This window comes from Phragmites australis, chromosome 3, assembly GCF_958298935.1.
Source record: "Phragmites australis chromosome 3, lpPhrAust1.1, whole genome shotgun sequence".
NCBI lineage: Eukaryota > Viridiplantae > Streptophyta > Magnoliopsida > Poales > Poaceae > Phragmites > Phragmites australis.
In genome coordinates this window covers 44,076,153-44,089,071 of record NC_084923.1, presented here as the reverse complement: position 1 = coordinate 44,089,071, position 12,919 = coordinate 44,076,153, and the positions used below count along the sequence as shown (strand labels likewise).

The following is a 12,919-nucleotide window of genomic DNA, read 5'->3' as shown; positions in this document are numbered from 1 at the left end:
GACGTGGCAACCTTGAGTCGCGCCATAGGGTTTTGTGTGACCGATTGTCACACCAACCTCTTTGGTGTGACTCAGTCACATACAGAGGATCACGCTGGCCCTTCCCTCCTGCACCTCCTCTTCTACCTCGAGCCGCGGCGAGTAGAGGTGACGTTTTGTCGCGGCGCTAATGAATTCTCTCATTTCTCCACTAATCGGGTCTGATTCAAAGGAGATTTCACACGAACGTGTCCTAGGAAGGTAGCTCCTCTATTTCTTTCAAATTTTTTTTTTTGTGTTTTTGGATTGCATTTTTAGTTCAAGGGTAGTTACAGTTTAAGATTATGTTGATGTTGCTCTATGAAATTTGTACGTTTCAGGTTAGATCGGATGTCATATATCGTGCCATGTATGTATAGTTACGCATGTGTATCGTGTGGAATTTGTTACATACAATTATTTGAGCGTAGGAAATTGAATCATATATGGCTAGGCTTAATGTATATGAGCATTGCATGTTCTTCTATATATATGAGTATTTTTGAATTGTTGTGATGAAATGATGAGGTGTAGTGATTGAAATGGATAATGTGTAGGATTTATATGTGTTATAGTGATGATATTTTTGTATATGTGTAATGTTTGAATGGTTTGTGTAAATGGATCGGATTATTTGTGTATTTTATGATGGCACGGTTAATGCAAATAGGGAGTTTGATAAGATGAGGGAGCAATTATTGAAATTTGAAAAACCTCCTTGCTTCAATAAAATTTACTTAGGCTAGATCAATTATGAATGTTGATGTGGATGTATGTAATGTTATAGAGTTGGCGTCATAGAATGATTGAAAGTTGTACAAGGATTGTGTGAGTAGTTCTCAAGTTTATTGTGCGGAGTTGGTAATTGATGTGGGTGTCGAGGGAAGCTCGATATTATCAGTTCAAGATGTGCCGGGCAGTATTAGCCAGAAAGTGGATGTTGTTGAGCATTTGATCTAGGAAATTTCCATCATTGTCCCATAGGTTGCAGGTGTCTCCGAACTAAGCGATGTTACTGTTCCAGAGGTTCCTTGTGTCTCTATTCAGGAGATAGTTGCTAGTGATTTCAATAACTTTCATTTTGTTGTGGTATGTAATGACTTCAACAATGGTTTTTTAAGATGAGGAGGCCCAAGTAAATGTCAGGGAAACATCAATCTTTTCGTCGAACAGTAAGGATGAAGATGAAGATGATGAGGTAGAAGAAGTGAAACATTTGTCTGGTGTTGAGCAATGACATGGGGGTGCTGAGATGGAAGGAGAAGCGTGCGAGGATGAGAACGAGGCTTGGTGGGATGGAATTTACACGAAGCAGAAGATAAGGACACTGAAAGTTTTACATGTTGATATGATCGAAGTGACGTGCTACACAGACATTTCATTGACCAAGAATGCTCTTTGTGATAATAGCTTAATGTCTATGGAGGAGGATTGAGACAGTGAGAAGGAGTTGATTAAGAAGTGAATGATATTTAATAGTCTTGATAAAGTGAAGTTTTTGTTCAGGGACTACTCAGTGTAGCACCATAGACCATACGGCGTGGTTCATTTTTATGCGAAGGAGAGGTACACTATCAAATACCAAAGAGGTTGTGGATGGGGTGTATGGGTCCGTCTTATTCCAAATGACGGTTGATAATGGAAGGTCACAAATATGAAATAACCACACACTTGCGGGTCAATGAGGCCCCAACAAGTGCACTCCTAGTACACGGCGAGGTACCTTGGTCGATATCCCACCAAATGCGATACACATAATTACTTTTTCACTTTGAATTGGTCCAAATACGTGCAAGGGATCATTCTATAAACTTGGTCAAATTTTCTTGTTCTTTTTAGGGATCAGTTTGGTTCAGGTGTAGCAGTAGACGATGTTCAAACACCACACACATTGTGCACGAATAAACAATACATATGATTCACCTAGTACAATCGACGATGATTACACACAAAGTTTACAAATACTTCACATAGTACAATCTATGTGAAGACCCATCGAACTAACCACTTATGCTAATCGTCTAATCCATCATAGAGAAATTCATTATCATTAACATCATCATCCGGGATAACCACAGGCAAATTAGCAACAAGAGCCTTCATTGTCTCTATTTGCACCGTCTTAGCCGCTACCTCTTGACCCTCTATGGCTCTCCTCTTGTGCTGGGGATACATAGCACGGTAAAAATCATGAGTTGCTTTCTTACGGTGCTCCAGATAGCTTGACAGCACCATCGGATGACGCATACTCCGCCATGCAATCTCATGATCCACCTCATCTTTATCAAGGTACTCCTACGAATATCTCCGTTTACTCTATTCCTAAAAACAAATTCATATGAACTCTCATTAACAAGGTACAGTCAACATAGGATACTGAAACAGAAAATATAGATAATAAGCATAAAACTAACCATATCCTTGCCAATCACATGCTCTCAGTAGTACCTCACACCAAGTTCAGAGGGCACTATCCCGTATTGAGCATTCACATCACAAGTGCACTTCCTTGGACGACATGGTTCTATCACCCTATTCTCCTTTACTTGATCCTCTTCCTCCTCTATCCATTCACCATCAGGACCGTACAATAAATCCCGAAAGTTACAAGTAGCACCATGACGTTGCATTCAAATTCATGATACAACTTACATGACATCTAATTCTACATCATTCAAAATGTAATCAAGCAACCATTCTCAGTTTTTACATTTATCATCCCTTCACAACGGAAGTAAGGAGATCCCTTAGAAGGTTCACATAGCACGCTTCACTTACCACAGTTGCACAATGAAGGATCCCGTACTCATTTTTTTTCTAATTCCAACTCCTCTTTATCCTTCAATTTTTGTGGATTTGATGGCGGAGGAACCCAACTAACAAACTTGTCATATAACTTTGGATATTGAGTAAACTGTTTCACCTTCACAATCCTAGGGTCATACATCTCAGCTACATCAATCCATTGGAAGAAGTATCACATCTTCTAGTCCTGCAAATTATTAAAATATTATTTCAATAAAAATAATGACATATGTTTCTACCATAACCCATAACAAATATACACTCACACAATAATCCTTACATAGGTAGTAAGCGCGGCCAACAATATCTTCATGTAGCGACTGAAGGACCACGACAGGTTTACCATAGTCACATGAAGGGACGAGGAGAGCGGGAGAAACAAGGGCATCCTTGCAACTAACATCGGGATACTTTTTGCCGATGTGTGCTCACTTTTGCTTATGCCACAAATTAGAAGTCATACCGTACAACTGCACAAATACAAATCCATTACGATTTTAACATGCACCAAATACTTTTACAATGAACATTACCAAATCATATGCACTACACCTTAAACGGTCAATTTTGCACCACAACCTACAAGTGTAAAATGGTCAACATACAAGAATAATAAACATGCTACATTATGCATTGAACAACAAAAAACAAACAATAGCTAATATAACCAAAACTTAAAAATTTCATCACTTAACCTCCAAGCCCTAGGTAGCCCAAAACCATATATAAGTACAGGGAAAATTGAAATTGAATGAATATAATGGAGTATTTACCTTCAATGAGTAATCCCTCGTGAAATCTCCTTTGATTTGGGTCCAAAATTGATGGATTTGTTGAAAGAATTAGAGGAGAGGGAAGAGGTGACAAAGAAAGCACTCGAGTGGAGGAAGAGGAGGTGCGGGAGGGAAGGGCCGTGTGAAAAACCATCCAAATAGTATTCTAATTAATCATATGGATGATCATTTGCTTAATCACGACCATAGAGATTAACCGGAATATCATCCTGATAGTCTCGACACGTGTTTTGTGCCTAAGATCGGAACACATGCATTTTCAACATATAACATCACAACAAAGCTTAAGAAAGAGCGAGTAATTAAATTATATTACAAGTTCTTAAGCATTCCAATATTTACAATAGTTTACACAAAAGATTAGATCAACGACGCTGCGGAAACAAAACTATAGACAACAAAAGAAGAGTGGAGTCACTTCTTCTTAGGCTCCACCCCAAAAGCTTCATCACTTGAGAGTAGTTGCCTACTCATACCCGTCACCAATATCGGTGGGCGTGAAATAGCCAAAAACGAGCTTCTCCTCACCAGAAGTACCTGAAAAGAGCAGTGTGAGTACGAAAGTACTTGCAAGACTTAATCCATATAAAATACATATAGATAACCCGACTCCAAGTATTATGTATTGAGCCATTAGGTTAAGTAAATTCATATACGTAAGATACCTAGACACATATGTGTGAGCACCTATCCTTAACTAAATGAACATTTTCAAATCCGTAAATAACATGAATGTAAATGTAAATGAAACCATCTCATGTAATCAATGACCATCGACAACCATACCTAATAAAATCATATCAATCATCCCACATTCGTGACTCTACGACCAATGCAAATAGGTTGGATGATAAATCGAGTTTGACCAAACATAATAAGACCAATTAATTATTGAACTCAGGGTTTGAGATTATCATATTTATCGAGCCTAATGAGCTAATCAAACGGCTTGAGAGTTGATCACAAGCTGGCTCAATAAGAAAACGAGCTAGAAAGGCGGCTCAACTTAGTTTGTTTTAAAGGGCAAGCCAAGCCGGGCCAAATCGAACCAGGCTTGCAAGTTGATCACAAGCCGATTAGTTAAGAAAACGAGCTAAAAAGTAGGCTCAACTTGATTTGTTTTCAAGGCTGAGCTGAGCCGAACCAAATTGAGCTAGGAAAAAGCCGAGACGGCTCGTGAGTTTTGAGCTTTTTTTTTTCTAGCGGTACTTGTAACCCAATGAACTTACGAAGCACCATCAATGAATACAAGTAATTCATAAAAAAAAATCTAATACAAGTTAAAGGTCTGTTTGGCAGAGTTCTCAGAGCAGTTTTTCAGCTGGAACTAGAGGGAGCTCTGTCAACCAGCAGCTTTCAGTTTTTAGCTCTCTGAGTGGAATCCGTATGAGTGATTCTCTGAAATAAAATAAAAGCTGTAGAGATCGAAAAAAGCAGCTTCCTCTGATTCACTTTTCGCACAGAATCACTTTTTTATATATTTTTTATTTTAGAGAATTACTAGAGAATTATTTTTAACCACAAAATCACTTCCTCCAAAGAATCATTCTTCATAAAAAAAAATTGAATAAAAAAAACTCTACCAAACAGAACTTAAAACCTGCAGCCATGTATAGAAAATGGTCCTGTGTAATCAGAGGACGGAGACGTGAGCCGTGCTTACAAAGAAAAGAGGTCTGCACTTGATTTTTTAAAACTGAGAAAATACCATGGTTTGGGGCAAAACATGGTTTCCAAAACTGTTGTTTATAGCATCCAAACAGCTCAAAGTTTCTTAGACCATGGTATTTTCTAAAACCACGATATTCCTTAGAAAATGAAATTACTGATCAAATTTCACGAGACCAATTCAATTCTAGAAAGCAAACGAACCTAAAAATGCTTTGCACCCAAACACGCCCATCCTTTGCTGTTTCTTCCGAAAGGTGAACTCTCGTCTACCACACGGGCCGATGGCGCAGAAGTAGGATCGGGACTACACAGACTTGAGTACCAAGCTCGGCCCAAAACATTCCGGCCCAGCTATGCGAGCTTGGATCGGCCCGGCGCAACTCGGCCGAACCAGCCCGATCAAGTGTAAGTTCACGGCTGTTGGGGCCCTGACTGGCCCTAAATAAGCGGCTATTTCCGGCCTGAAATACGCTTGGGCCAGCTTATTTTCTTTCCTTTTTGATGCTACTGTTCTGCATCTCGATCTCTGCTCATGGTTTGTGGAGGGTACCGTTGCACTGGAACCGGGTTCCAGAGTCATGGCAGGCGAAGCCCTGGACATGCACTGGCCGGAGCACTGTAGCAATATACTAGTGCTGTAGATGTTTCAATCACTGTGCGCCACGGTACTGTGCTCGCCTTGCCTGCCCGCAGAATGGGAAAGCAGAAAGTCCCTCCAATCGATCGAATCCGCGGGTTGATCTACAGAAGAGAACGGGACGTGTCTAATGTCTTACCCTCTTCCCAGATCAGAAGGTACTGCTGTGCTCTTCGCTTTCATCAGTAGTGCTGCTGCAGTCTAGAGCTTGGAGGCAAGCAAAGCAAGCATGCTTCAGAGTTCTGACATCTGCATCGAGCACCAGTGCTTGACATGGCACGCGTGCGAAAAGTCAAGAGAACAAAAACATCCTTGCCCAACCGGTCGACAGAGACAGAAGCAGCAAGCCCGTGAATCCTGAGCCTCAAGCAGAACGACTGAACTCGCAACATGGAGATGTCAAAGCATCATAAGACAGGGTACGTACAGATCGCAGGGAACCTGCCTCTCAAATCGCAGGACGTCTCGGTACAAATGCTGCTGCCTTCGCCGCATGATCAGAGCCCGGCGATCCCATCGCAGCATCACACTTGCGCTAACAAACAACACAGGACAAACCGCTTCCTCAACAAGATTGTACCATTGGACTGAAGACGAGAGTACATTTTGTTCCTAGGTGTTGCGACTATTACAGGCACTTCCCGCCTTATGTTCTCCTCCATCCCCAGACAAACAACTGCAGCTCGATGTTACACTGCACCACAGTATGGCCCTCCTTGCATAGCATGAACAGAAAAAGAAAAAGAAATGAAAGCTACAAAACTACGAGTCTTTGATGAGGAACACTCCATCAACCATCTGCGCAACAAATTTCTCTCCAGCGAACGATTCTTCTGCAAGATCTAGCTAACTCTCTCCCTCCCCCCCCCCCCCCCCCTAAAAAAAACTGTTAGACGCAGAACATATGTACAAACATTAGGCTCTTCTTCTTTTGGGCCTCCCTTCACTAGGAAGGGAGGCTACTGAAACGGTCTGCAACTGAAAGCCTGAAAGATCAGGCTGGCTGGGCGAGCACTCGGTTGTGGTTGTGATCGCCTTCATAGGTAACAATCAGCATTGAGGGGTCGTCGACGCACCTCTCGACGTGCTTCCTCGCGGGGCAGCCTCTCACGCTGCTACACTTGTAGTAACCCCTACAAGACAATGAATATTTGTAGATGTTCTTGATCTGCGTATTTGACAAAAGAACAAGAAAGTAAACTGTGTTGAGCTGAGGTTGCCAGTTGTAGCCTTTCTTGGATTGCAACAGGCATACTACCGGAATTAGAACAGGCTCCTTTCAAACCACATGTAGCTTATTGCAAATTAGGAACAAAACTAGATGACTGGATTGAGAGCAACAGAAAAAAAAAACATATTCCTAAGGGATATCTCATAAGCAGTATCTAACAGTTGGGGAAAATACATCCATGGAATTTTTATACCGGTTAACCTTTCTGATATATACTTCATAGGAGACCATGCATCCTATATTTTCAGTCAGCATGTACTTCTCCTGACTATGAAAGAAAGAAGCTCTAACTTGGACTCAATTAAAATGACGGTTGCATGTAACTAAAATAGCAACAATTCAGCTCTCATTTTTTTCGAGTACTAATTGTTTCCTATAGTGACAAAATAGCATCAAGTGATCAAACAGCGAGGATGGACAAACCCTGCATAGCACGTACAAAATTGATATAGCCACAATGACATCACTAAATAGAGACGATATGATACTATAGTAAGCAACTTAATTCGCAACAACTGGCGTTAGCAAAAGAAGATCAAGTATTCAGCCATACCTAGGATGAGGGGATCCCTTTATTGGCTTCTGCCCATACTTCCTCCACGAGAACTCATCAGCAGGGATGTCTGCAACCTTGTTGCTTATTGCAGGGACTTTGATAGACCTCCTTATCCTCAGCTTCCTGCAAGTACATACAAGTAGTGATTTTCGAAAACAAAGAAAAAGACCATAAGATCAGGAGTCTGGTACAAATTTATCACCAAGGATCCCAACCTTTTCTTCGCACAGTGGCACCGGCTCCCAGTCGCGCACCGACCACTCCCATCCTCCCTACCAGTACACCTCCTCCTATGTATGACGCCCAGCTCCGGAGTGCTCGACGCCTGAGAGCCACTAACTAGCTGGAAAGGCCTGCCGCCACGGCTCCCATCCAAACTCGCTATACTCCCCTCCATGCTCAGAGACGACAGAAATGAACGAGAAGATGACGCTGTGCAATTCGAGCTGTCAAACTTGAGATTCACACCCTTGCCACCACCACTACAGCTACCGCCCTGACCCTGATCACCAAGGGAGCTCCTCTTCATCATCTCGCTCTGAATCTTCATCTGCTGCAAGAACTGGAACCTGTGGTAGCTCTGATGCTGCTGGATGAAATGAAGGTGCGCCGCAGGCAATGCCGGGGTTGGCGTCCCTGCCGGGGGCGCAACGGACACCGGCTGGACGAGCTGGAGAGGTTGCCCGGGGGCGCAATGGGCCTTTGATGGCCCCTCCAAATCCACAGCCGAGTTCTCTAGAAGCAACCTCTTGGGGAATTGGGCAGGGATCCTCACAGGATCCTTCGACGTCGAGCCCTCCATCTGGTGGTACCTTGGAAACAGCTGGAGGCTGGTGATCGGGCTTGGGTTCGTTGTCTTGGCAGCAGCGGCTGCAGTCACTGCAGAGCTCTCCAAGAAGAGGTTGCTGTCGAAGATGGGCAAGGGCTTCTTGATCTTCCTGACCCTGGCATGGCCCTGGAGGCCATTGCCATTGGCGAGCCTGGAGGTTAGGGATCCAAACTTGGAGACGGCCTCTCCGGTGGCAGCCACGAGATCCTTGTTGGGGACGAGCGGGCCGTGGGGGTTGGAGAGGAGGGCCAACACGCGGTGGCAGCTCTCCACTGCCGCCCTGTTGGCATCCTCCATCCCCTCCATCGATGACCCCTTTCCCTCTCCCTGCAAGCAATCGCTCGAATCAATCACTTCTTGAGCCCTCTGTTTGATCATGCACACAAAGTAGACATATCAAACGAAGATTCAACACATGTCCTAAGCTAGACAATTCTTGGATTCAGCACATTTTCTTCAGTACCTAGCAGTACAAGAGGGACACAGGTTGATACGCCAGTGGCTCTAATCATTCCATGCCATAAAAGAATGCATCCTCCCTAGATTTGGAGCCTATATAAAAGCAGTAGATTCCCACAATCATGAGGCACATGAAGGCGGCATTTCGGTGACCGGGTAAGCTAAAATTGGGCACGCGAGCACGGAAACATGGCACTTAAATGGTCCAAATTAGTACTAAAACTAGGCAACATGACAACCCAACAAACACCTGATCCCACAATAGCAGAAAGAGTGCAGCAGCAGCAGCACACCCTGCTGCTCTTCGCCTAAAATAAAACCACTCAAAAAAACCAGGGCGGAGAATCTACACCAGCAAGCAACTACTTGACTCCCCACCCATACCACAAAGCTCGCCACCAAATCGGCAGAGCTGAACAGAGGCTACGGAGCGCGTACACACATGCATGAATCATGCATGATCTCAGAAGCTGCAAGAAGAGCGGGAGAAGCAAACCTCGCAGAGCCAAGCCCGGCCTCGCTTCCTCCTACTCGCTGGAGACGACGACTCGAGAGAGAGAGAGAGAGAGAGAGAGAGAGAGGAGGAGGAGATGGTCCGAGGGACGGTCACACTCGGCTGGTACACGAGAAGAAGCAAGCGGCGGCGACAGCAGTCCAAGCCGAGGCAGAGTGGAGGGAGCGATTAAATAAACACGCAAACAAATACTGGTAGTGTGGCCAGTGCACACGCTTTTCGCCTTTCTTTATTCCGCTCTGTGCTCTCTCGTATACCTTCCTCGGGCGTGCTAAAATACTGTGGGGGCGGGGCCGCCGATGCGGGCCCGGGTCGATCGCGGCCGTCCATCTTGCCCATCCCCGTCCCGCGCTTGGACTTTTTCTTCGTCTACGATATTTTCTTCTCTCTTTTATTTATTTTTATTTCCGGGAGAGTGGTGGGGTTGCGTTCCGCCGGGCTGCCGTTGCGTCAAAGGTGTGAGCTGTGTCAGAGGCCAGCCACAGTAGTGGAGGTGGGCCCCGCGGTTTCTCTCTCCCCTTCCTGCTCCTCGTCAGCGTTAGCCCCTCTCTCTCCCCTTCCTGCTCCACAGTGTGCTGGCTACGTGGTGTGGTGCGCTGTGTGTGAGCAAGCGTAACGTGTAATGCCTTCTTTTTGGGTGGGATTAATGTGCTGGAAAATGATTTAAATCTGAACTTCTTGTTCATGTCACAGTCTGGTAGTCATTTATGGCGTATCTTTGTTCGTATATTACAATCTAGAGCTGTCATTTATAGCTCAATGTTGGGTTCTGCTCAGTGATGGCTAGCGTATCCAACGTTGCAAGTGGGTCGGCTGGGCCGACATGAGAAATGGACAATGTGCACACAAGGAGTAGCTGTGGGTTATGGATCAGCACGGTTCATGATCATAAGGCTATCTTCAACAGTTATCTTAAATTTTCATCCTCTAAAATACTATTACAACATCCCTATCACTATTATAGTATTCCTTATTTTTTTCATCTCTAGCAGCTACTCTATTTTCTACTCTCTACTCCTCTTTTTCTCTCTCCAGCCTGCTGTCAGCCTCTGTGAACAGTACTACTACAGTAATGTACATTATTTTCTCCCTTCAGGCCCACTGGCAGTCTCTTTTAGCACTGTTGCTACAGTGTTACGTGCTACACTAGGTCCGCAGAATTGCTGATCCGTTCCTCTCTCTGCAGTACTGTAGTGACCTGTAGCACCGAATACCGACTCGCTGGAGTTGCTACAGTACCGCAAAGTACTGTACCAACCAGATCTTAAAAATGCCGATTTTGCTGGAGATGGTCTAACGACGATGATGCCTACTCAGATGGCCGATAGAAGTTTACGTGTTATCCAACGGTGAATGAAGGCATCGAGGGCCTCGCTAATTGGTAGTTGGACAAGATATCAAAGGAATCTTCTTTTATAAACACCATTACTTCCTTTGTTTAGACTATCTCTAACCATTTTCTTTTCATTTCGTTTTCTTTCTAATTCACTTTTCCGTTCTCATTTATTTTATTTTTCCCTCATTTCCAACAATTTTCCTTTAAAAGGATTCGTAAAGTGAAAGGAGAGATAATCCTGTTATGAAGGGAATAACCCTGAAAATCCCTTTATGAAGTGAACCGTAAAGGAAAACCATTTGAGCGCTGAAGGGAATGAAAATCCATTCGCGAAGAGATTATGGGTCGCGAAGAGAAACCGTTGAGTATGGTCTTACAATGTCAGCTGTCAAAAGAAACAAGATTTGACACCATGAGACAAGGGTTAGGGAAATCACGAGAGCCACAGTCGGAAGGTGATATATCAGAGATATTCGGTGAGTCGATAGCTTCGGTCCTATTCTTCCACACATCCTAATGATTAGGCATCTGAAAACGAGATAGGTCAATCAAACGACGAAGAACACCGACGTTGTTAGGGGAGGGGTTGATTTGGGGAGGCTCCTTCGTCGCTGGACTTAGAAAAGATCCTAAAGAGGGAGACCGGCCCAGTAGAAGAGGTAGGCACAGGTGCGGAGCGGCAAGGGTGTCGCCAGCCATGGGAAGTGAAAGACGGTCAATGGGCCAGTGCCGGGGCAGGAAGGCAAGGACGTCGGGTTAGCGCGGCAGCGGACGACGTTGGCGGAGGAGGACGGAAGGCAGGGCGAGCACGCAAACTTGATTAAGGGGCAGGGGATCGTAAGCGTGAGGGAGTCATCGGGAGGCTGAAGACACCTGTGAGCTAGGGATGAAAATGGTTCAAAAATGATCGGAAAAGACCTAAATCACTTTCAGTTTCACATTTTTTGCTCGGAAACAAAGTTGATAATGATAATGCCGGAAATGAATACGACGTCGATAATACGAGAAAAATCAGAAAAGGTGTTATCGGGACGGAAACATGTCGGTATCAATCAGGAATTGATAATTCAAACTCAATAGCACTCAGCGCTAGCTTCAGCAATTAGATTAAGGGACTGTTTGTTTTAACTTTGGATTATGAAAAGACAGCTTTTAGATTGTGGATTGTGAAAACTGGATTGTGAAAAGTTGAAGGGTCAAAAGCTGAGGGATGTCTGGCTACATGGATTGTGAGAGGGTTAGATGACAGCTTATGTTTTATAATATTTGTAATGCCCTTAGCTTTTGTAGTACATATTTTTATTGTTTATTCCTTTGTAGCTATTTTAGAAATATGAATTTGCAGGATAAAATAGCAAATAAAACATAATTCATACAGCATCATTTATTAACCATCAAGTAGAAACTGATACATCAATCATACAAATTGTGCTCACCGGCAACCAGCAGAAGTAGTCACCTCACCCACAACGGCCCCCGTCCGGCTCTAGCGGTGGCCGTTAACTGCTAGTGCTAGCGCATACCAAATGCTCTCCAACTAAATGAACCAACATTAATTGTTACCCTACACAGTAATCATACATGATTAGTTGCCCTGCCTCCTCTCCCGCAAACTGTAATGCGTCTTCCTCGGACCCTTGTCGTGTTCGTGTCATCGACAGACATGCACCTGGTGACCACGACACAAGTCTTAACATCCGGCGAGCAACCGACGCACTCCATGCACTCAACCATCCGACGTGCACCCACCAGATCGCCCTTATCACACAGCACGCCGATGTAGACATTATAGATGCCCATGTCCAGCACAAGCCCCTGATGGAGCATTTCGTCAAACACCTCGATCACGTCGAATGCTCTGCCCTCGCTGAATGCTCGTAGTATGTGCTCAAAATTCGGGAGCCTCATAGTGACCTTGTCAGCGTCCATCTGCTTCACCATAGCCTCGTACGCCTCGGCCGTCATCCCCTCCCACAAGAGTGTGTCGAGGATGGTATGATGGTTTGACCTTCTCGGTGAGATGCCCCACTGTCACATGTCATCCAAGAACGCCAAATCCTCCCAAGCGG

The 12,919-nt window shown here is 44.3% G+C and overlaps 1 protein-coding gene across 4 annotated transcripts; it reads right to left on the bottom strand.

Annotated features, from left to right (window-relative positions):
- Positions 1-6,486: 6,486 nt before the first annotated feature.
- Positions 6,487-9,719, bottom strand: LOC133913273 (protein WRKY1-like). Of its 4 annotated transcripts, none has more exons than XM_062356378.1 (4): positions 9,497-9,719; positions 7,928-9,093; positions 7,710-7,835; positions 6,487-7,058 (listed from the first exon to the last, which is right to left on the bottom strand). In XM_062356378.1, the coding sequence occupies exons 2-4, from the start codon at positions 8,917-8,919 to the stop codon at positions 6,920-6,922; spliced, it is 1,257 nt and encodes a 418-aa protein (XP_062212362.1). In that variant the 5' UTR covers positions 8,920-9,093; positions 9,497-9,719; the 3' UTR covers positions 6,487-6,919. The 4 variants fall into 4 exon arrangements, with proteins under 4 accessions (XP_062212362.1, XP_062212363.1, XP_062212365.1 ...); XM_062356379.1 differs by having other exon boundaries at positions 7,928-9,004; XM_062356381.1 differs by having other exon boundaries at positions 7,928-8,907.
- Between the last annotated feature and the right edge of the window lie 3,200 nt (positions 9,720-12,919).